Here is a 23,815-nt window from a genome sequence, read left to right on the forward strand (position 1 = left end):
GAGGAGGGAGCGGGCGGGAGAGAGAGAGAAGGGGGCGGCCAGGGCTACAGCAGGGGCGCTGCCACGCAGCCCCTCCCGCTGCGCCGCCTCCTGCCGCCTGCCGCGAGGGCTCCGCTCCGGTCGGCGGGGAGGGAAGGAAGAGGACGGCCCTGCAGGGCGCTCTGGTTCTCCACACCGCCGCCCCCTACAGGGCAGCCGGAGCGGAACAAGAACAAAACAAAAAAGCGGCCGTGCCGCCCTAGGATTGGGCAGAATGCCGCCTCCAACAATCTGCCGCCCCAAGCACCAGCTTGCTCAGCTGGTGCCTGGAGCCGGCCCTGGTCAGAGCAGAGAGGTTATTTTACCTCTGTATTCGGCACTGGTGCGACTGCTGTGGCCCTGTGTCCAATTCTGGTATCCACAATTCAAGAAGGATGTTGATAAATTGGAGAGGGGTCAGAGAAGAGGCACAATATTGATTAAAAGATTAGAAAACCTGCCTTCTAGTTATAAAGAGCTCACTCTATTTAGCTTAACAAAGAGAAGGTTAAGAAGTGACTTGATTACAGTCTGTAATTTGTTATTTGGGGAACAAATATTTAATAATGGGCTCTTCAATCTAGCAGAGAAAAGTCTAACATGAACCAAAGCCTGGAAGCTGAAACTAGATAAATTCAAACTGGAAATAAGGCCTAAATTCTTAAAGGTGAGAGTAATTAATTATACTGGTCTACAATTTTTGAGAAGTCGTCTGCTTCAGAGATAAAATGTGCTATTTATTATGTATTTTGATGTGCTGAATTCAAATATGACAATTAAAACAACTGATTGGCTACTGTTTCTAAGATATTTAAGTTTTTACATTTTATGTCTATGTATATTGTGTAGATAGTAGAGTTTTAATCATAAATTGTAAACCTAGGTCTTTTCATGTGTTTATGGTTGCTTTACATGATAATATTTCACCTGTCCTGTTTATGTAACACTTTAAAAATCAGCAAAAGGGTTATATAAATAAAATTTATTATGAAACAAAAGGCAAAAAACTATTAAGTACATATTTCAGAGTAGCAGCCATGTTAGTCTGTATCCGCAAAAAGAACAGGAGTACTTGTGGCACCTTAGAGACTAACAAATATATTAGAGCATAAGCTTTCGTGGGCTACAGCCCACTTCTTCGGATGCATATTAAGTACATAGTTTAGTCCTATTCAGTGTCTACTCAGCGCTTCTTGGCTTGTCTCTTGTATTCATTAAATGGAGCATCTCTTGTCACTGTCCAGCAATAGTCTGCAAGCATTGATGGGCTCCATTTGCCCTGATAGCGTTTCTCCATTGTTGCAATGTCCTGGTGAAATCGCTCGCCATGCTCGTCGCTCACTGCTCCGCAGTTCGGTGGAAAAAAATCTAGATGAGAATGTAAAAAATGTATCTTTAGTGACATGTTGCAACCAAGGCTTTTGTATGCCTTGAGGAGGTTTTCCACCAACAACCTGTAGTTGTCTGCCTTGTTGTTTCCGAGAAAATTTATTGCCACTAACTGGAAGGCTTTCCATGCCGTCTTTTCCTTGCCACGCAGTGCATGGTCAAATGCATCATCTCGAAGAAGTTCACGAATCTGAGGACCAACAAAGACACCTTCCTTTATCTTAGCTTCACTAAGGCCTGGTCCACACTACCCCCCCACTTCGGACTAAGGTACGCAAATTCAGCTACGTTAATAACGTAGCTGAATTCGAAGTACTTTAGTCCGAACTTACCGCGGGTCCAGACGCGGCAGGAAGGCTCCCCCGTCGATGCCGCGTACTCCTCTCGGTGAGCTGGAGTACTGGCGTCGACGGCGAGCACTTCCGGGATCAATCCCAGAACATCGATTGCCTGCCATCGGACCCTCCGGTAAGTGTAGACGTACCCTTAACCTTGGAAATTTCCCACGGAGGTACTTGAAAGCTGCTTGTGTTTTGTCAATGGCCTTGACAAAGTTCTTCATCAGACCCAGCTTGATGTGTAAGGGTGGTAACAAAATCTTCCTTGATTCAACAAGTGGTGGATGCTGAACACTTTTCCTCCCAGGCTCCAATGACTGTCGGAGTGGCCAATCTTTCTTGATGTAGTGGGGATCTCTTGCACGACTATCCCATTCGCAGAGAAAACAGCAGTACTTTGTGTATCCAGTCTGCAGACCAAGCAAGAGAGCAACAACCTTCAAATCGCCACAAAGCTGCCACTGATGTTGGTCATAGTTTATGCACCTCAAAAGTTGTTTCATGTTGTCATAGGTTTCCTTCATATGGACTGCATGACCAACTGGAATTGATGGCAAAACATTGCCATTATGCAGTATAACAGCTTTAAGACTCGTCTTCGATGAATCAATGAACAGTCTCCACTCATCTGGATTGTGAACGATGTTGAGGGCTGCCATCACACCATCGATGTTGTTGCAGGCTACAAGATCACCTTCCATGAAGAAGAATGGGACAAGATCCTTTTGACAGTCACGGAACATGGAAACCCTAACATCACCTGCCAGGAGATTCCACTGCTCTAGTCTGGAGCCCAACAGCTCTGCCTTACTCTTGGGTAGTTCCAAATCCCTGACAAGGTCATTCAGTTCACCTTGTGTTATGAGGTGTGGTTCAGAGGAGGAGGATGGGAGAAAATGTGGGTCCTGTGACGTTGATGGTTCAGGACCAGAAGTTTCATTCTCTTCCTCGTCTGACTCAAGTGAGAATGATTCTGGTGCATCAGGAACCGGCAGTCCTTCTCCGTGGGGTACTGGGTGTATAGCTGATGGAATGTTTGGATAATGCAGTCCACTTTTTCTTCTTTGACACACCTTTCCCAACTGGAGGCACCATGCAGAAGTAACAATTGCTGGTATGATCTGTTGGCTCTCTCCAAATCATTGGCACTGCAAAAGGCATAGATTTCCTTTTCCTGTTCAACCACTGGTGAAAATTTGTTGCACAAGTATTGCAGCATATGTGTGGGGCCCACCTCTTGTCCTGATCTCCAATTTTGCAGCCAAAATAAAGGTGATAGGCTTTCTTAACCATAGTGGTTATACTGCGCTTTTGTGATGCAAAAGTCACTTCACCACAAACATAGCAGAAGTTATCTGCACTGTTCACACAAGTACGAGGCATCTCTGCTCACTTTGGCTAAACAGAAATGTGTCCCTTTGCAAAATCAAACACTGACAAATAAGAGAGCACGACGCTGTATGATTTCTAGAGCTGATATAGGGCAATTTGTTCCGCAGAGTGATGTAAGCTTCGTTATGATTGCATCATCCATGACTTCTAGGAATAACATGATGCAATTCATATCATGTAAGACGCAATACCAGCTTCAGATTGCATCATTCATTGTTTTGCCTAAAAAGCAAGTACTGTCCAAACCCAGTCATAGATTTATTCATAGATCCAGTCAAAGATGTATTTTAGTCATTTCTGGTTTAAATTGAGATCCCTTCCCTTTATAACTCACTTATCCTCCGCCATTCCCAAGTCAAGGGTCGTATATACTGACCCAATAGCATATCTTGAAAACTAGAGCCAATCAACAATTTTAAGCATCATTTTCGTTCTCAGTGACCCAGAATTAGTAAAGTTTGACTACATTTATTTCAGAAGCATTTTGGCTGTAGAGCAGTGTTACTGGAGCAATTTACCACGGTGGTGGATTTTCCATCATTGACAATTTTGAAATCAAGATTGGAGGTTTTTCTAAAAGCTCTAACTTAAGTGGGGCCTAAGTCTTGTCCCTGTAAGTTGTGCCTAGACTTTGTATTGGCACCTCTGCACTGCAATGAATTTCAGGCAAGACCTATTAGGGTCCAAACTCCTTAGCCCCACTAAGCATCCCCAGAAATGTCCCCACCAGAGGTACCATCAGGTCAGATTTGACCCCTCCGTGAGGTGGTGTAAAAAAATTACCCTTTCACAAGACAAATGGTCTAATGATTTAAACTCCTATAGAAACTATTTGAAAAGAGAACTCAACTCTCCCCCTTGCAACCTCTGCAGCCCTGGGCTTGTGCATGGAAACCTAGACATCAAATGAAACCGACTCGATTCATCACTGTAGCTGAGTGGAATACAGCGTAACCAAACAGCGTCAAAAGTGACAAGGGGGGTAGGTTTTAAAATGCGTCCCTTTGAATCATCTCAGCGGGGCTCCTGTTTTGCTTTTCAAAATAAGAATTTTAACCTGGCAGTTTCTCTTTTAAAGCATTGATAAAGGCCTGACAAAAGCATCCTGCCAACAGTGGTTGGTTAGAATCTGGGCTGATACATCTCATGCCATTTCAAAAATTCCTACATAAGAAACATTGGCAGCTTAGCACTAAGTGCATTCCCAGTTAACGCAACCCATAACACTCCATGAGATCACCAGTTAAGGCCATATGAACATCCATCCTGACCTAAGCTCATGTGTCTCCCCTACCATGCATCAGATATCCACACGTGCTCACCAACTCCACAGCAAACTCCCATTCCAATGCACAGCCACCCATGATATACACATCCTGTTACAAGCATACTTCTGCCTTATCTCCGACCAAAGACCTTTAGATATATGAACAAAACATCAACTTTACCATTACACATGTATCTGTAGGGAATATTCAGGGTCTTAACCTTGCTGAGAGCAGACTAAACAAACAGCATAAATAAGACAAAGCCCTCTGCGGTATGTCAAGCCAATCAGTCAGTGCTAACTGCTACTAATGAGAGATGTTTATATGCTGGTTTCTAATCCTGAAAAAATAACATTCAGATAGTCTCTGCTGTGGTGTGTATAGACCAGGGAGGGTAATGTACAGTGGCTGGGGGATAACTGCTAGTCAAGTGAGGAGGGCAAAGCCAGGAGAGTTGCCTGTTCTGTGAACTTGTACTCCCACGTGGGGGTGGGGGGTGGTTGTTGCCCAACCAGCATTTCCAGGCTCGTGAAGCTCAGGAATGCCCCTGCCCTTGCGGGCTGGATTCTGCTCTCCCGTACGCAGCTCGGCAGCAGCGCTATCCCGTTGATGTTGCACCAGCACAGGTGAGAGCAGAATCAAACCCTTTGTTTATGACTTGATTGCACCAGGCTATCCCTAGTCTAGTGTCCAAGGACATCGCCTAGGAAGCAGAAAGTACGTGCTGCTCTGTGCACTAGGACTTGGGCAACAGAACCCTGAGAGCAGGGTGCTGTGGGGGGGATGGGGGCATACTGTTCCATGCCAGTCAAGGGAATCCAAGGCCTTGGGGGCATGAGCTGGGGATGGTACTGCTGTGAGAGGTGTTGGGTTGTCGCAAAGCCGCCTTCTTGGCCACCTGCTCAGAATCCATCCTGGAGGGCCAGGGAACTTATTATTATTATTATTAATTAATAATAGGCACCTGTCTGGGTCACCACGTCTAAGGAAGCAAGACAGGCACTGGTCCCACCATGGTGAATCACCGGCAGGCCAGTTGTGAGTGTATTGGACACTTACAGCAACGTGCCCATGTCTGGAGTCCAAGGCTGTGGAGTACTGGCAAACCATCACCAGCCGAGGGTCAGAGATGGGGTCTCTGAGCCTGCGCTAGGTGTATAAGGCTCTATGTGCTGGAAACCATTCACCTGGAGTGGGGGAGGGATAGCTCAGTGGTTTGAGCATTGGCCTGCTAAATCCAGCGTTGTGAGTTCAATCCTTGAAGGGGCCATTTAGGGAACTGGGGTAAAAATCTGTCTTGGGATGGGTCCTCCTTTGAGCAGGGGATTGGACTAGATGACCTCCTGAGGTCCCTTCCAACCCTGATATTCTATGATTAGAATCTTTTGTCTGCAAATAGCTTTGCATCCCTCCCCGTCATGTCACAGCTATGCAGAGGCCTTAAACCAAGAGAACTCTCCATGTGCAAGCCTTGTCAATTGCAGCCCACACTGGTGGTAATTATAATGTAATACTTAGGCCTTATCTAGCACTTTTCATCTGCTGCTCTCATAGCACTTCACAAGGGACATTGGTATCATTGCCCCCCTTTTACGGATGGGGGGGACTGAGGCACTGAGAGGGGAAGCAACTTGCCCAAGGTTACCCAGCAGGCCAGTGGCACAGCCAAGAATAGAATCCAAGTCACCATCTAGTGCTCTGTCCACTAGGTGGCACTGCTTCCTAGCACTACCCCTTTCGACTCAAGTGGTTAGCCAATATTCAGGTTATTTCCATTAGGAGGAAAAATTGGTGCCACAAGTCAGATATTTCTTTGATGCAGTCCTGTTTATTTACAAAGAATGCACACAAAGTCCGGTTTCTCCAAACACAGTAGAAACAAACAGCAGCAGGCAGTTTCCTTGCTCACAATTTCCAAGCCTGCCTCTCCAGCAGTCCCGTGCCCCCAGGAGCTCTGTCTCTCTGCTCCCTTCCACGGCCATGCTCATGACTGCTTCTCTTGCTGTCTGCTGGTTTTCTGCCTCTCAGTCACCCACACAGTCATACACAGCTTCGACTAATCAATCCCCCAGCCACTGCATTCGCAATCAGTCCAAGGGAAGCTGTTCAAACCACAGAGCTTAGCTTTCTTTGGCTTCGCCATGTGGCTCAGTGCCTTGGATGGTAGCTTATTGTTTTCCAGATATTACCACACAATGGACATTTAATTGCTCCCTCCATGTAGCCTGAAAGGAAGGTGCTTAGAAGAATACCTATCGCCTTTAACCAGGTCTGTGATTGTCTATAGCCAGGGCTCGCTCCAGATTTTTTTCCGCCCCAAGCGGTGAAGAAAAAAAAAAAAGCCGTGATCGGCGGCACTTCGGCGGCAGCTCTACCGCGCCGCTTCATTCTTCGGTGGCAATTCAGCAGCCGGTCCTTCCCCAAGAGGGACTGAGGGACCCGCCGCCGAATTGCCACCGAAGACCCGGACATGCCGCCCCTTTCCATTGGCCGCCCCAAGCACCTGCTTCCTGCGCTGGTGCCTGGAGCCGACCCTGTCTATAGCTCAGCGCCCTGCCGGATGGCAGCCATAACACCAGCTCCCATCTCAGCTCTGCCCATCATCCCTCTCTTTGCTTGGCCAAAATTTTGGTAGCCCCAAAATGTCCAGCAGTTTTTAATTTTAACATAACCTGAGCACCTCCTTTTTCAGTGTATCTGGTACCTGTCCCTGTCACCCATTGATTTCTCCCATGTTCTAGAGTCTAGACCATAATTAATCTTTAAGCTCCAAGCTTTCCCATCCTGACCAGCATAGTGAGGGGATACTAGACGCTCCAGGGTGGCTGCATTTGCCAGTTGCTTTCCCAGTCACACACTACTCTGATTTCAGGGTCGGCTCTTTGGGAAGCTTTTCACTGCTCTGGAGTTCATGCCTGCACCCTACATCCACTGTCCCAGGGATGAACCAGGAACATTTGCACTTTGTGGAGCATAGAGAGCGAGGCGAGGGTCATTTCTCACTGAGCACACACTTTCCCTTTAATGGCCAGTTCCTTGCTCGCCTGCTAAGGGCAGTGTTTGCAAGAAGGCCAGCTGGACAAGGCATCAGCATTCCCATGCTTGTGTCCAGGCCTGTGTGTGATTGTGAAATCACAGCATTGCTGGTTCTCCAGCCACCTGGAAAGTGGCCCCTCAAGACTCCTAAATCCAAAGAGCCATTGCAAGGATGCCTGGTCTGGCCTGACCACAGGCGTTAAGTTCTCCTAGCCAGCTAGTGGTGGAAACGTTCTATAGTTGTAATCGTTGCCAGGCATTCCTTCAATTGGTGCAATAATTTCTTCCAAGAGAATTTAGTCTTTTGCTGTGATAAGCCACCACCCTCTCCTGTCTTTTGTGTTCTGGTGTCAATACCACCCCCAGCTCACAAGTGCTAGCATCTGGGTCCAATAGGAAAGAGGGTTTGAAACATGACTAAGCTAAGACAGGAGCAGTCACAAGTGCCTTTTTTTGGCTCTGCAAATGCCAGATCACACTGTGCTGACGCTGGAACGGTTTCCCTTTCTCACCCGACCTATGCAGCAGCTTTACTATATTGGCAAACTCACAAATACATCTTCTGTAATAGGAGCAGAGTCCTGTCAAACTCAGCACATCTGGGAATGGCTGAGGAGTTGGCTATTCTGTACAGCCTTCTTTTTCTTTTTGTCAGTGGAAGTTCTCACCTCACCAGTTGGGTGCCTGAGGTAGGCTACCTCTTCTTGGAACAACTTCGGTTTTGGGGTTCTATTTCAGATGATCAGCTTCCAGCCTGTAACAGACCATTTATAAATGTACCAGGTCCTGTTCACAGGTTTTAGCAGCACCAGGATGTCATGTAGAGTCTAGGTGTGGCAGGCAGGCTGGGAGGGGCCTGCCCTGTCACAGTCTCCATTAGCTTCTCAGGTGTGTGTGCTGCTTTACACAGACCAAAAGCCATCACTTTGTATTGCCACAGGCCCGCCCTGCTGTGCAGGCAGGTTGTCCCTCTCTGTTGGATCCATTTCCACATGCCAGCACCCACTGCTAAGATCCAGTGTGGGAAAACCAGACTGAACCTGCTTCAGTGTCCAGGGTATCACCTATTCCTAGTAATGGACAAGAATCCTTTAAAGTGACTTGATTTAATTTTCTATGGCTCACACAGCATCTGGTGCTGCCACCCCATTCTTACCTACCCCTCTGGTGAGCCCAAGGGCTGACTGAAGGCTCTACTATGTCTTCCGGAGACATTTTCTGGATGGCTTGTAATGCCTCTTCCCTCTTCCCAACTGGTGAGCTGGTTTCCTCCAGCATCAATCTTGTGCTGGACCAGTGCACTACAACCTATGTCTTTGGTGGATCAGGAGAACAACTCCTGATTCCTAACTGGAAAGTCCCTTAGGCCCAGGTATGTCTGCCCTGCAATTAGACACCGGCGGCTGGCCCGTGCCAGCAGGCTTGGGCTAAGAGGTTGTTTAATTGCGGTGTAGATGTTCTGGTTGTAGCCTGAGCTCTGGGACCCATCCATCTTGCCGGGTCCTCGAGCCCAAGCTCCAGCCTGAGCCCAATCAAACAGCTCCTTAGCCTGGGCCCCGTAGCCCAAGTCAGCTGGCACGGGCCAGCAGCCGCGGGTTTTAATTGCAGTGCAGACAGCCCCTCAGACTGTTCTGCTGCTTCTCATTGAAATACACAGCACTGCACTGAAACAATTCCAGTAGAAACTCTGGGAGCTTGCCTCTCCGCCTTGTACTTTTCCTCAGTGCCAGTGTTTACCAGACTCACTCATTCACAGGTAGCTACTGTGGTTCCTTTTCGGCTAGTTTCTGTTTGTCAGAAACATTTAGCAAACAAACAGGGATCGGTGCCAGCTTCAGAGCCACAAGAACTTAAACAGCTAAGATTCCCCAGGATCCTGGATCTCAAAGCAGGGCCACCCGCTCCCCATCTTTCCTTGCTGGGAAGCTACCACGGCATGTAGCCGTTAGAATGGGGGCAGGCAGCTCATTCACTGCAAACCAATTGCCTGCAAACTTGTCTCACCCGGGCCACATCCATAAAGGGAATTTGCCCAGACAGCATTTGTAAGACACCTACACAGTCCTTAGCCATCATGAAGTCCAAATGAATTATTAGCTCATCCGCGTCTCAGCTACCCAGATGTCTTGCTTGAATTCCAGACTTCAACCCCAATTTTCCCCATTGTGCGGGCATGCACATTCCCCAGTCATGGCTCCAGTTGAGCCCGAGGAGGCAGCTGGTAAAGGGTCTGGAGTGTGAACCCGGGGTAGGGGTTGTCCAAAAGTCCAGCTGTCGATCACATGGGCTACTGGAGCTACTCGGTTAGAGGGGAGTACGCAGGCTCTGACCCTGCCTGAGGCCAGCAGCCGCTACCCTGATGTGGGCAGACACACTCAGCCAGTGCATGCCACAAGCCCCGGGTGTGACTCAGCACTGACGGCCTCCAGAGTCCCCTCCCTGGAAAGACAGTGAATAGCAAGGGTGGGGGAGGGGGTAAAGTGAGGACAAGTGAGGGCTCCTCAGGGGCTGGATGGGGATACCCAGGAGTTCCCTACTGTGGACCCCCTGAGAGACCCCTACTATCTCCCCCCCAACACACACTCCTCCTGGGAGTGAGATGGGTCCATGGTCACTGCTCCCCAGGATGTGTGATACTGGCGCAGCCAAAGAGCTGTCATTCTGCTCCACCCCTGAATGTCCCTGGCTACAGTGTCAGTTCCATAGGGAAATGCCCTGCTGATAAAACCTGCTCCCCTGGGACTGATTGCATTGGGATCAAGAGCTCTGCAGTGTGGGTAAGAGCTGGGGCTGAAGTCCAGAGCTTGTCAAGTCCTTGGGAGCTGGTTCCAGCCTTCGCTCTGCAGCACAGCCCCTCCAGCGGCTGTGTTAGCTCCCAGCTGCACACCTGCCCTCGGGAGATGCCTGCGCAGCTGTTCCTCTTGGGTCTGATGCTCTCTGGTAAGTTCTCCTCACGGACGGACGGACGCAGCATTTCCCAGCAGGACATTTCTGGGGGAGGGCAGGGGACAAGCCACCACTTGCTAGTTCAGATTCAACCTCCACATGTAACTTCTCTGTGTCCCATTGTGTGGGATTGTAACCTCCCGCAGTGCCAGGGCTTTAAGGAGACATTTTGCCCTTAAACAAGAAGCTGAGGCCAGATTGCCTTTGATCATGCCACATGTTAGACTGTATAGTTCCCTTGGACTGTGTTGCCACAGAGCAAAAGGTAGGTTGAGCCTTGAATGACTCCACACTAAAGGAAGGAGTGTTGTCTAGTGGTTAGAGCATCAGACTCTCATTCAGCGAACCTAACTTCTATTCCCAGCTTTGCCACTGATTCCCTGGATGACCTTGGGCAAGTCACTGCCTCGCTCCATGCCTCAGTTTCCCCTTTGTCATGTCTCTTTAGACTGGGCTGTTCAGCACAGGGTCTGGTTTCTCACTCAGTGTTTGTACAGCATTGAGCACAATGGGAGCCTGAGCTCAGGTGGCGCCTCCAGACACCACTGAAATACAAACACTAGAGCTGTTCCCGAGGGAACAGGAACAGGAAGTGCTGACTTGAGTAAATCAAACAGATTGATTTAATCAGAATGCTGCTGGGAGATTACTGAACTGGTTTATTTCAGCTGTATCGTGTGGACACATTTAATATAATGGATCAATTCCCGTTGTTCAGTTATTCATTAGGCGCAGTCCCCTAGCGCCTAGGAGCCTTTGTCCTGGACCAGGAACCCTTTGTGCTAGGTGTTGTGTAAACACAGACCCAAACGATTGTCCCCACTCTAAAGAGCTTCACACCGAATCAACAGAGAACAGGCAGCTGGATGATAAAGTCTAAAGGAAAATTTTTGATAAAATCAAAACAAAACCGGACTCCTGGCAACCCTAGGTGGAGGGTCCAGGGCTCCCCACAGCAGCCTGGGCTCCCTGGGAAATCTTACCATGGCCCTGCTGGCTCCAGCTTCTGGCTTGGCCAGGGATCGGGGCCTTGGGTGGGAAGGGGAGGAGCAGAGGCAGGGTGCAGTGGCGATGGAGGTGTGTGGGGGGCCCAAATGTTCTTTGTGCCCAGGGCCCCAATAAATCTTAATGTGCCTCCGTCAAGGGAGGTGGATTTCAAACCTGAGCGTTAGGTCCATCCTCTCCAGGTTGGGATGTGAACGCTGATTGGATGTCAGCGATGCCATTCAAACATCAGTAATACTGGCATTGCTCAGGCTCTGACTCTTCCTCAGGTGTATGTTCATTTTATGACAAGATTGATACAGGCATTGATACAGGGGTTATTGCACACCTGAGTGATCAGTAACTATTAGAGCTGTGCAGAGGCCAGAAATGCCAGTTCACAAAGGATTTTGAAATATGGCTTCATTCAGAATTGGAATGAAACTGCACAATATTGAAATTCTCCATGAAGGAAAATTCTAAAAAAAATTAAGTTTTGTTTCAATTTTGACTTTTTTCAAGTTTTGTATTCTATTATTATGAATTACAGATAATGTATTGGCCTATAGTATATAACAGAATAGAAAATCAAACTGAAACAAAAAGTTATTTCAAACTGAAAAATTGAAATGTTTCATTCTGACAATTTTGCCTAACTTTAATGCCCAGAAAGATACAGGAACAAATTATTAAACAATCAATTTGTAAGGATAATAGTTTATAAGGAATAGCCAGCTTGGATTTGTCAAGAACAAATCATGCCAAACCAACTCCTTCTTCGACAGGATTACTGACCTAGTGGATGTGGGGGAGGGGAAGCAGTAGACGTGCTATAGCTTGATTTTAGTAAGGCTTTTGATACGGTCCCACATGACATTCTCATAAGCAAATCAGGGAAATGTGGTCTAGATGAAATTACTATAATGTGGATGCAAGACTGGTTGAAAAACCATATTCAAAGAGTAGTTATCAATAGTTGACTGTCAAAATGGAATGAAGTATCTAGTGGGGTCAGTCCTGGGTCTGATACTATTCAATATATTAATGAATGATTAGGATAATGGATTGGAAAGTGTGCTTATGAAATTTGTGGATGACACCAAGCTAGGAGGGGTTGCAAACACTTTGAAGGACAGGATTAGAATTCAGAACTGGAGAACTGGTCTGAAAGCAACAAGAGGAAATTCAATAAAGACAAGTGCAAAAGTACTTCACTTAGGCAGGAAAAATCAAATGCCCAACTACAAAATGGGGACTAACTGTCAAAGTGGTAGCACTGCTGAAAAGGCTCTGGGGGTTATAGTGGATTGCAAATTGAATATGAGTCACCAGTGTGATGCAGTTGGGAAAAAGACTAACATAATTCTGGGTGTATTAACAGAAGTGTCATATGTAAGACACAGGCGATAACTGTGCCACTCTACTTGGGCCTGGTGAGGCCTCAGCTTGGAGTCCTGTGTCTAGTTCTGGGCACCGCACTTCAAGAAATCTGTGGACAAATGGAGGGAGACCAGAGGAGAGCAATAAAAAAGATAAAAGGTTTAGAAAACCTGACCTGTGAGGAAATGTGACAAAAACTGGGCCTGTTTAGTCTTGAGAAGACTGAGGGCTTGTCTACACTTACCGGGGGATCGACACGGCGATCGATGCATCTAGTGAAGACCCGCTAAATTAACTGCAGATCACTCTCCCGTCGACTCCTGTACTCCACCGGATCGAGAAGAGTAAGGGGAGTCGATGGGAGAGCGTCTCCATTGACATTGCGTAGTGTGGACCCCGCGGGAAGTAGAGCTAAGCTACGTCGACTTGAGTTATGCCAGTCACGTCACTCAAATTGCGTAGCTTAGATCGACTTTTCCCTTTAGTGTAGACAAGGCCTGAGAGGGGACCTGATAGCAGTCTTCAGATATGTTAAAGGCTTTTATAAAGAGGCTGGTGACCAATTGTTCTCCATGCGCACTGGGATCTTCTAAACCCCGTCACTGGAGGTTTATAAGAACAGGCTGGACAAACAACTGTCAGGGATGGTCTAGGTTTCCTTGGTTCTGTCTCAGTGCAGGGGGCTGGACTACATGGCCTCTCAAGATCCCTTCCAGCCGGACATGTCTATGATTCTATGACAATGTCAAAATGGGACATTTCAACAGTGTTAGGATTTTTTTTTCTGGTTTTCTTCCAAGGTGAAATTCCAGAGCACTCGATGAGTGGAGTGTTCCACTGTTATCAGACTCCCATGCCGACGGAATATGGTTCTGTCAAAGCTCTTCTGCCAGCTCTATTAGCTACAGTGCTGTAGGAGCCACCCAAGGTGTGGACTATATTGCCCAGCACTGCATGACCTCTTGGGCCACATGGCTCCATATGGCTCTGCCAGGAACATTTCTTCACCTGGAGAAACCTGTCAGACAGAGATGTGAGCTCTGCCCCCCCACAGACGGTGCCAGTTAGCACTGAGACAGGCCTAGTGGAAGGGATTATGGGATAAAGCACGTTCTGAAGCAGGCTTGAAAGAATTCGGGGAGGGGAAGTTGTTACGTTCCATTTCTGGCACATTTCCATAAACATGTTGGTTCAATTGCCTAGGATTTGGTTAAAATACAATAATATTGTGATGCTGGCAGACCAGGTGCCAGTTCATGTCAAAGCCCCAGGCCTCACTGCATGCTTACAAATGCTTGGCTGGAAGCCAGGCCAATTCACTAGTGTATCAGTATAGATCAAAGTGATTGTTAAATGTGTATTTAAACTTCATGACAATGAATGGGACATTAAATGCATTGTTTTAACTTATCTGTATCCCATTATAATGTAATAGCAAACATCTACATTGGGTACACCCCTGTAACTAAATAACCCCTCAAACAAGAAAGAGGCCTTGTGGAATGCAAATAAAGAACTCTAACAGAAAAGTGCTAATTTCAAATCAAGTTGTCATTGTGTGTGATGATCAGAGATCAAAGACTTAAAATGCATTCCTCACTCTCTGTCCTCAGAGAAGGAGCCCACGGGGGTAGTGACCCTGTCAGCTGGTCTTCTGTCAGAAAAAGCTATAAGAATGGATTCAGGGAAAGATCCTTCATGTCTGGACTGTTTGGACTCTTACAGGGAAGTGCACTGGATGCAAAGCAGAGATCCCCAGAGACAATCTGGGTACCCTGAAAAGACTTTTGGGAAACTGGCAGTTTATTACATCACTGACACCATTTGGAGTTACAAACTGTGACTCCATGCATCCGATGAAGCGGGTTTTAGCCCACGAAAGCTTATGCCCAAATAAATTTGTTAGTCTCTAAGGTGCCACAAGGACTCCTCGTTGTTTTTGCTGATACAGACTAACACGGCTACCACTCTGAAACCTGTGACGCACCTGTTCATATATTTTACTTGCTTTAACCTCAATAACTCTCATTTCCTTTTCTTAGCTAATAAACCTATAGTTAGTTTACTATAGAATTGGCTGCCAGCCTTGTCTTTGGAGTACCAGTTGATCTGGGGTAAGTGGCTGGTCTCTGGAGACTGGGAGCAACCTGATGCGGTGTGATTTTTGGCGTGACCATTTATTACAAAGGCGAGTTTGTCTGGGTGACAGGATAGACTGGTAGGGTTACCAACATTCTGATTGCAGAAAACCGAACACCCTTGCCCCGCCCCCTACCCCACTCCTTCCACAGGGCCCCACCCCTTGCTCACTTGATCCCCCCTCCCTCCATCTCTTGCTCTCCCCCACCCTCACTCAATATTTTCACCACGCTGGGGCAGGGGGTTGGGGTGCAGGAGGGGGTGAGGGCTCTGGCTGGGGGTGCGGGCTCTGGGGTGGGGCCGGGGATGAGGAATTTGGTGTGCAGAAGGGGGCTCTGGGCTGGGGTCGAGGGGTTCAGCGTGTGGGAGGGGGTACAGGGTGCAGGCTCTGGGAGGGTATAGGAGGGGATTCCAACCTGGGGTTGGGGTGTGGGAGGGAGTGCAGGGTGCAGGCTCCGGCCAGGCAGTGCTTACCTCAGGCGGCCCCCAGAAGCGGTGACATGTCCCTCTGACTCCTAGGCATAGGGGTGGCCACAGGGGCTCCACATGCTGCCCCCACCCGCAGGCGCCACCCCCGCAGCTCCCATTGGCTGCAGTTCCTGACCAATGGGAGCTGCGGAGTTGGCGCTCAGGGCGGAGCACGAGCCCCCGGCGACCCCTAAGCCTAGGTGCTGGACATGCTTCCGGGAGCCGCACGGAGCCAGGGCAGGTAGGGACTAGCCTGCCTTAGCCCCGCTGCACCGCTGCCAGGACTTTTAGTGGCCCAGTTAGCGGTGCTGACTGGAGCCACCAGGGTCCCTCTTTGACCGGGCGTTCCAGTCGAAAACCAGACGCTTGGCAACCCTATAGACTGGAGAGTCCAAAGGAACTGTCTGTGACTCCATGGTAAGACTGGTAGAGTGATGCAGGAGTTCACATTTGTTATGGGCTTGGTGAAGTCTAATTATAGGCCACATCACCAGCTTGCGGTGTCTGCCGTTCTCTGACATCTGCCCTGCGGTCAGCACTCATGGTCATGAGCCACTCCAGACAGCATGACAAATATTCAGTTAAATAACATCACTGTTTTGTGATGCTCACAAAGGTTATGCAGGAGTGTGAGTGCCAACCTCAGGACTGCCTCAGGGCACCAACCCCAAACGTTGTGAGTTCTATACTTAGATTTCACCAACCAAATGCACCAAGTGAAAACTCCTCAGGCACCCAAACCATGTCCCCGCCCCGCCCCTTCCATCAATGCCTGGCCCATGCACTGCCCCTACCCCCGAGGCCCTGCCACCACGGCACCCCTTCTCCCTGAGGCCCTGCCCCTTTCCCCAAGGCCCCGCCCCTGCGCTGCCTCTTCCCCTCAAGACCCCATCCCCTGCTCGCTCCTCTCCGCTCCCCGTCGCTCACCTTTACGGATGGTAAAAAGTGATGGGGCCATGGCCCCCTGCCCCCCCCCGCCCTGTTCTGGCATCCCTGGTTACAGACAGTCCCCTTGGGTTCTCCAGTCTGTCTTGCCACACGGGTGATCATAGCTCTGTGGTAGTTGGCCCCTTACACCAAGAATCACAGCAATGTTCAGGTTATTTCTGATCCCAATGGACCAGTCACTTATCCCAATCAGTTGTGCTTTAGGTCTCACCCCAAAGACAAAGCCTGTAGTCAACCCTATAGTAAACTATATGAAGACGTATTAAATAGGAAAAGGAAATTAGAGTGTTATTTGCAAGCCAGCCAGCAAATATAGACACACAACTGACACAAATGAATTACAGTCTTAGGGCTTGTCTATACTTACCGGAGGGTCCGGCGGCAGGCAATCGGTTTTCTGGGATCGACTTATCGCGTCTAGTGAAGACGCGATAAAATCGATCCCTGATCGCTCTGCCGTCGACTCCGGAAATCCACCGCGGCAAGAGGCGGCAGCGGAGTCGACGGCAGCGCGGCAGCGGTCGACTTTCCCCCGTCCTCACAGCCAGGTAAGTCGACCTAAAATACGCAACTTCAGCTACGGTATTCATGTAGCTGAAGTTGCGTATCTTAGGTCGGACCCCCGCTGTAGTGTAGACCTAGCCTTAGGTTTCAAAAGATAATACAGGCTTCTGTAATCAGCAAGCTCTGGATGTCCTTCAGGGCTAACCCAGGCTAAGCAGCCGAGGATCTCTTGGTTATGCCTAAAAACAACTTGTGCCCCCCCTGCGCCTGAGTCCAAGCAGCCTAGAGACCTTAGTTCCTTTGGTTTGAGGTTTTTATCCCCCTCCTGCCATGTGCTCTGAGCTGCAAACTCAGCAGACGGCAGCGGCCACTCAGGTGACTCATCTTCACGGGAAGGGAGCAGCAGAGCAACTATAGGAGTCTTTTTGTTGACAGTTTGTCAGTCCAGATGTGGGGAGTTTCCAGTTGTAAGAACCAACCAGAGCCCACCTGGCATTGCTGGGTCTCCTCTTGGGGGCGGAGGGGGGGGGTGTAACAATTTCTGTAGAAGAGCAGCTCCCTCTCCTGTATGGCAATTCAGTCCCAGAGGCTCCCAATACACCCGCTCCAATATTACCTTCCAATCTGGAGCACAGATATTATAGGTAAGATGAATGCAGGCAGCAACTCACAAGCATTCAACAGAGTCTAGACACTAAAAACTTTCTTATAATTCTAATACCTGTTTTATCGCTATTAACCCACGTGTCCAGTTGAGACATGGAACCCTGGCGTGAGCTGGTGCCTGGTCTGCTGGTGTTACATATTAATCTCCAGATCTCAAGGCACTTTACAAGGCTGGGTCAGCACCATTCTCTTCATTTTACGATGGGGAAACTGAGGCATGGAGAGGGGACATGACTTCCCAAGGAGTCACAGAGAGCTGGGAATAGATCTCAAGCCCCATTTCCTGCTGGAACCCGCTCTCTCCCAGAGCTGGCAATATACCCCCAGCGTCCTGAGCTCTCACCATGCGACCAGGCCCTGACATTAGAAGTATTTTATGGTGTATTTGAGACATGCCACTGTAAGGCAGGAGAATCCAAAGCTCAAATGTAGCCTGTGGGTCTTCAACTCCAGATCCCAAGGGACCAATGAGTTCCCACCCGCCTAGCCCCAAATGCTGACGAGGCAGCTGCCTTAGCTATTTTTCATCACATGGCAACTTTCACTGGGATTTTGCCTCCATCCATGTTTGACTCTCCAACCCATGAATCGTGGTAAATGACCTCCCCAAAGCCACCATCTTCCTCCTGCAGCCACAGGCTGATGCGAACGAGAACCAGGCCAAGCTACAGCCCAGCTGGAAAGGGCAGCCCTGCAATCTCCCCCGCAGATCCCCAGCCTAGCTGGGGCTGGCCCCCTGATGCTGGCTTTTATCCTCTCTGGTAGCTTGGCCTCACCCTGGCGTCCAGTCCATCTTCATCAACAGATGCAGCAGTCCTGCCCCGAAGGTGTGTGACTTTGTTTGCGACTGCAGGGACTGCTCCGATGAGAACCAGTGCGGTGAGTCCCGGCTGCCTCTCACTCTTGCTCTTTGGCTTCTGGCTGCTCTTTCCTGCATAGCAGCTTTCCTGGGATTAGCAATCTGCAGCCCAAGAGCCTCGGGTTCCCCAGGGTCCTGGGCCCTGAACCTGCTCCAAGAAAAGAGTAGGGAACCAGGTAGGGTTGCCAATCCTCCAGGATTGGCCTGGAGTCTCCTGGAATCGGCATCCATCTCCTTGAAAGCAATCCAGGAGATTTTACTAGGATATTTTAAGAAAATGACATTATGTCATGTTGGGGGGGAGGAGAATCTCCCGGAATAGCTTCAGTCAGAGTTGGCAGCCCTAGAACCAGGGCCCCACTGCTTCACACAAGGATGGGCCAATGGCCCTGAATGAGCCAAATGCACTGCAGGGCTACGCAACTGTGGCTTTCCTGCTAGCTCTGCCTGGCACGAGAGCCACCTCAAGTTATCCACATGCCACTTACCCACCCACCTAAGTACCCACTCTCCTCACCAATTCCACTCATCCCCCACTCCCCTACCCCCTCCCACAGGAATCCCCAAATGTCCGATGCTGCTGATTTATCACCAGCAGAAACATCCTGGAATCTGCTACTCCCAGGAGAGTCCTGCCCAGCCCTCCCGAGCACTAATCACTCTCCTCTGCTTCCCAGCAGGTTATCACAGAGAATCAGTCACGCTGGGAACCCCCTTCACCTGCGATTTTGAAGAGGGCAACTGTGGCTGGAAGGACGTGAGCACCTCTGTCTACAGATGGGTCACAGACCGAGCCAGCATCGCCATGTGGGGGACAGGACCCAGCGCCGATCACACCCGGGGCACTGATCTGGGTAAGCGCACCACATTCTGCTGGGTAGCCTGTGGCCACTCTCGTTACCTCTGCACTGGGGTATCGAGTTGAAAAAATCGCCCTCCCTGCAGCAGCTGTACCTGACGAGCGTCTAGGGGTAGGGTGCACTGTGGTGTTCAGAACAGATCCGCCTGTGATCGGCACACGGTGGCTCTTTGGGACTCCTTAGCCCTGGTGCTTTAAGGCTAGGATTATAAATGCACAAAAGCCAGGGTGTTACCTGCACGTACACTCTAGGGCACCCACCTTTACCATTCTGTGGGCTCAAGGTGTAACCTGATTAATTTAGGCACCCCCACCCTTACCCAGTTCCTAATGCTCTGGGCGAAAGGCACCTACCCTTACCCAGTTCCTAGGGCTCAGGACGTAATCTTCTATGGGTTTGCAGGGTCTTTTACCAGTGAAGGAGCCTTACACAGTAATATCCTCTATTTATTAACAGCTACCAAAACAGAACACACTCGCTAAGCAGACAATGCTCACCATTCCCAATAAGGCAGACGAACTTTTCCTGGTGGCCAGGCAGGATCAGGTTGTCTGGGGCTCCTCCAGCTTCTGCACGGTGTGGTTGGCAGGGTGCCGAGGTCTGGCAGCTCTGATCTTGGGTTATGTCCTGGAGTTAGGTTCCAAAGAACTTCCTTTTGGACCCCAGTTTATATAGTGAAACTTGAGTTCTGCTTAGCTCTACCATCACCAACCATTGTAGACTGAAGTGCTGCAAGACAGTATTTTTCACCCATCCTAGCCAATTACGAAACCATTCTTACCCAATCAGACCCCAGCACCTGAGTTGATTTAAATCTTGCAAAATTAGTTATGCCACAGACAGAAACAATCAAAGAACCAGACAGAGACCCTACAGATAAACAATAGAGAAGTGGGGACTGTAAAGACAAAACAATAGAAGTAGAGATTTCACAATCACAACTGTTGAGAAGTGGTTCCTTGCCAGGCAGAATGCTGTCAACATTTTCTTTAAACATTTTAAGTTCTGTTTCTTTATTTGGTGATGGTGGCCACTGTTAGGACAGGAGCACATTCTTCACAGCCCCATATGACATTGTTTTGATGTAATTTAGAGGGAATGTGAGGATGTGACTCTCTGCTTCTTAGCTCATGGCTGTGACTGGCTGCTGCGGCTTCCTGCAGAAAAAGGCCTCAGATCTTGCAAGGGCATTTGGGAGCCAATTCTTTATTAGCCAGTGCAAAGCTGGTGTGAACTACTACTACTAACCCAAACAGGGAGCTTTACCCCTTCTTGGCCCCGGAGTAAACGGCTACCCAGGATGTAGGGCACTGGAGAGTCTGGCCCTTGGAGTTCTTGAAAGGCCCATCCAGTCACATGACTTCATGGCACATAAACAGGATTTGGTATTTCTATAGCTGGGCTTTTCCTTTACTCTTTAAAACACATGCTGGCTTTGGGTCTGTCTACGCTGCAATAAAACACCTGGGGCTGGCTCATGTCCTCTGACTTGGGGTTGTGGGGCTATAAAATTGCAGTGCGGACATCCAGGCTCGGCCTGAAGCCCTGTCTCTCGGACCTTACCCATTCACACCCCTGAGCGGCACAGCTGGGTCGGTCTACATTTTAAATGTAGACCAGGCCTGAGAAAAGGACGAGGCATGATGGAGGTAGTCAGAGATGAGGAGGCCTGTGCAAGGAGCTGGCGTGAGTGGAGATGCAGAGAAGAAGGGGTGGGGGAAGGCTGCTCCAGATGCCATGAGCTGCAGAGGAGAAGGCTCTTTGCACAGGTAATAGTGACTCAATTCTCAGGTGTATATGGAATCATGCATTCAAATAAACTCGGGTAAATGCTGCCTCTCAGTGTGGCAATGCTGCCCAGGAATGAGAACTGTTTTCACAGGTTGCTGCTGCTATTTGAAATATCCCTCCTGGGGGGGCATTCCTCCTGTTGGTCTGTGTTAGAGCCTAAGAACTGGAGCCTGGTTTTCGCTTGCTGTAGGTGAGGCTCCTGGTGAGAACACACGTGGTGTGGCATTCGCGATAGGTCTGTTTCCCATGGAGTAGATCAGGGAAGGGAATGTGTCTCCTTCTCTGCCTCCCCTCGCAATGTGAATGATCCTCCTGATGTATGCTCTCCCCAGGCTGGTACATGGCTGCAGAGATGCGCAGAAACACATTTGCTGCCATCGCTAAGTTAAGGTCCCCTGTGATGCGACAAGCGGCAGCCACCTGTGAGATCCGAGCATGGTATCGCCTGTGGGAAACAGGTAAAGGTGTACACACTGCACTACACCAGTGCTGTGCTGGGGGATGGAACCCAGCCTCTCCTGCCCCTGGCACAAGCACAGGGACAAGATCTGTGCCTAGTGTTCAAAGGAGCACTGGAGGGGGCAGGGCTGCTGCAGAGGGTGGAGGCTGGGATGGGCAGCTGGCCAGGACAACTGACGGGGTGGGGTTGCTCCCAGCACGTTGATGTGCTATTGTCTGGTATAGGGAGGGGTGCATGCCTGTCCAAAACAGCTGGTACAGGACCCTTCTGGAGCGAGGATCTGGGCTTGATGGAGCCCTGTCTGATCCGATCTGGCAGTTCTTATATTCCTTGTATGAACTGAATTGTCAATGTTTTAGCAGCTACTGAGCACCAGATACCATTGGTATTACCACTAAATAGCCCCTTGCCTTCCACTCGCCCATTTTCGTCTGAGGGTCCATAAGCATTTTACAGACATTTCTGAATCCTCACAGTCTCCCTGTGATGTGGGGAATAATATAATCCCCATGTTATGGTTGAGGAAACTGAGGCACAGAGGGGGGAGGGATTTGCCCAACTTCACCCAGTGAGTGAGTGGCAGAGCCAGGGACAGGGTCAGAATCTATCATACTCTGTCTGGGTCTCTAGAGGGCCACTGGGCCCAGAGAGACCTTTCCAGCTGCTAGGCCACCAGAACTGGGTCCTTCTGGTGAGATTAAAGCAGAACTTTACAGACCTCAGGAATCCTGGTTCCCAGTTGCCTAGAAACTGTAACGCACAAGCCAGGCTGGCCTCGCACCCTGAGCAGCAGCATTCTGTACTGCTGTGCAGAAGGCTTGAGTGGGGGGCACCACGGTGCCTGAGCTAGGATGAGAGGACGGCACTGGCTGATGCTATAAGAACATAAGAACGGCCAGACTGGGTCAGACCAAAGGTCCATCTAGCCCAGTGTCCTGTCTTCCGACAGTGGCCAATGCCAGGTGCCCCAGGGGGAATGAACAGAACAGGTAATCATCAAGTGATCCATCCCCCGTCACCCATTCCCAGCTTCTGGCAAACAGAGGCTAGGGACACCATTCCTGCTCATCCTGACTAATAGCTGTTGATGGACCTATCCTCCATGAACTTATTTAGATCTTTTTTGAACTCTCTTATAGTCTTGGCCTTCACAACATCCTCTGACAAGGAGTTCCACAGGTTGACTGTGCGTTGTGTGAAAAAATACGTCCTTTTGTTTGTTTTAAACCTGCTGCCTATAATTTCATTTGGTGGCCCCTAGTTCTTGTGTTATGAGAAGGAGTAAATATCACTTTCTTATTTACTTTCTCCACACCAGTCGTGATTTTATAGACCTCCATCATATCCTCCCTTAGTCGTCTCTTTTCCAAGTTGAAAAGTTCGAGTCTTATTAATCTCTCCTCAGACAGAAGCCGTTCCATACCCCTCATCATTTTTGTTGCCCTTTTCTGAACCTTTTCCAAGTCCAATATATCTTTTTTGAGATGGGGTGACCACATCTGTATACAGTATTCAAGATGTGGCCGTACCATGGGTTGATATAGCGGCAACATGATATTTTCTGTCTTATTATCTATCCCTTTCTTAATGATCCCCAACATTCTGTTTGCTTTTTTGACTGCCGCTGCACACTGAGTGGATCTTTTCAGAGAACTATCCACAATGATGCCAAGATCTCTGTTGTGAATGATAACAACTAATTTAGACCCCATCATTTTATATGTAGAGTTGGGATTATGTTTTCCAATGTGCATTACTTTGCATTTATCAATGTTGAATTTCACCGGCCATTTTGTTGCCCAGTCACTCAGTTTTGAGAGAATTGGTGACTAGAGACTGGCACGTCAGGCTGGGGCACTCGGGGGTGCCCCAGGCTGGAGGAGAGCCCATGTGACTCTGGATCCTGGCTTGCTTGTAGGGCTTAACGAGACGGTGCAGCCGGCTCTGTGGGTGGAGCTGACATATGACAATGAGACCAGAACGCTGTGGCAGAGTCCCAAGAGCAGCATCTCTGCCTGGCAGGAGCTGGTTGCATACACAGGCCGGGTGCCAGGGGAGTTCCAGGTGAGAAACCAACCATCAGCCTGTTCCGCGCCCCGTGGCAACAGCCCGAGCCAAGTTGGCAGAGCCTGAGCACATGCAGGCCTCCCATGCCAGCTAGGAATGATGTGCTGATACATGGCCCTCCAGCGAGTGGGGCGTGGGACACTGCCTGTGGGGCAGCCCCACACCTACCTCCCAGGGAAGCGCAGAGCTGCAAAGGCAGGGAAAGGGCTGGGTAGACATTGCAGCTGTGGCGTGTGGTGGCCAGAGATAGGTCACATGGGAACCAGCCGGCTCTGGAGATCAGGGCACCGGTTCGATATTGG

General features: G+C 49.3%; 1 protein-coding gene across 1 annotated transcript in view; it reads left to right on the forward strand.

Annotated features, from left to right (window-relative positions):
• Positions 1-10,341: 10,341 nt before the first annotated feature.
• The window catches only part of MAMDC4 (MAM domain containing 4), a 63,546-nt gene continuing 50,072 nt past the window's right edge, over positions 10,342-23,815 (forward strand). Inside the window, exons 1-5 of the mRNA XM_026658477.1 lie at positions 10,342-10,381; positions 18,242-18,355; positions 19,016-19,189; positions 21,319-21,444; positions 23,365-23,510. Of these exons, the coding sequence (XP_026514262.1) occupies positions 10,342-10,381; positions 18,242-18,355; positions 19,016-19,189; positions 21,319-21,444; positions 23,365-23,510 (600 nt within the window). The remainder of the gene's footprint in view (positions 10,382-18,241; positions 18,356-19,015; positions 19,190-21,318; positions 21,445-23,364; positions 23,511-23,815) is intronic.

Source organism: Terrapene carolina, unplaced genomic scaffold (assembly GCF_002925995.2).
Source record: "Terrapene carolina triunguis isolate 2854851 unplaced genomic scaffold, T_m_triunguis-2.0 Scaffold449, whole genome shotgun sequence".
In the NCBI taxonomy this organism is placed as follows: Eukaryota; Metazoa; Chordata; order Testudines; family Emydidae; genus Terrapene; species Terrapene triunguis.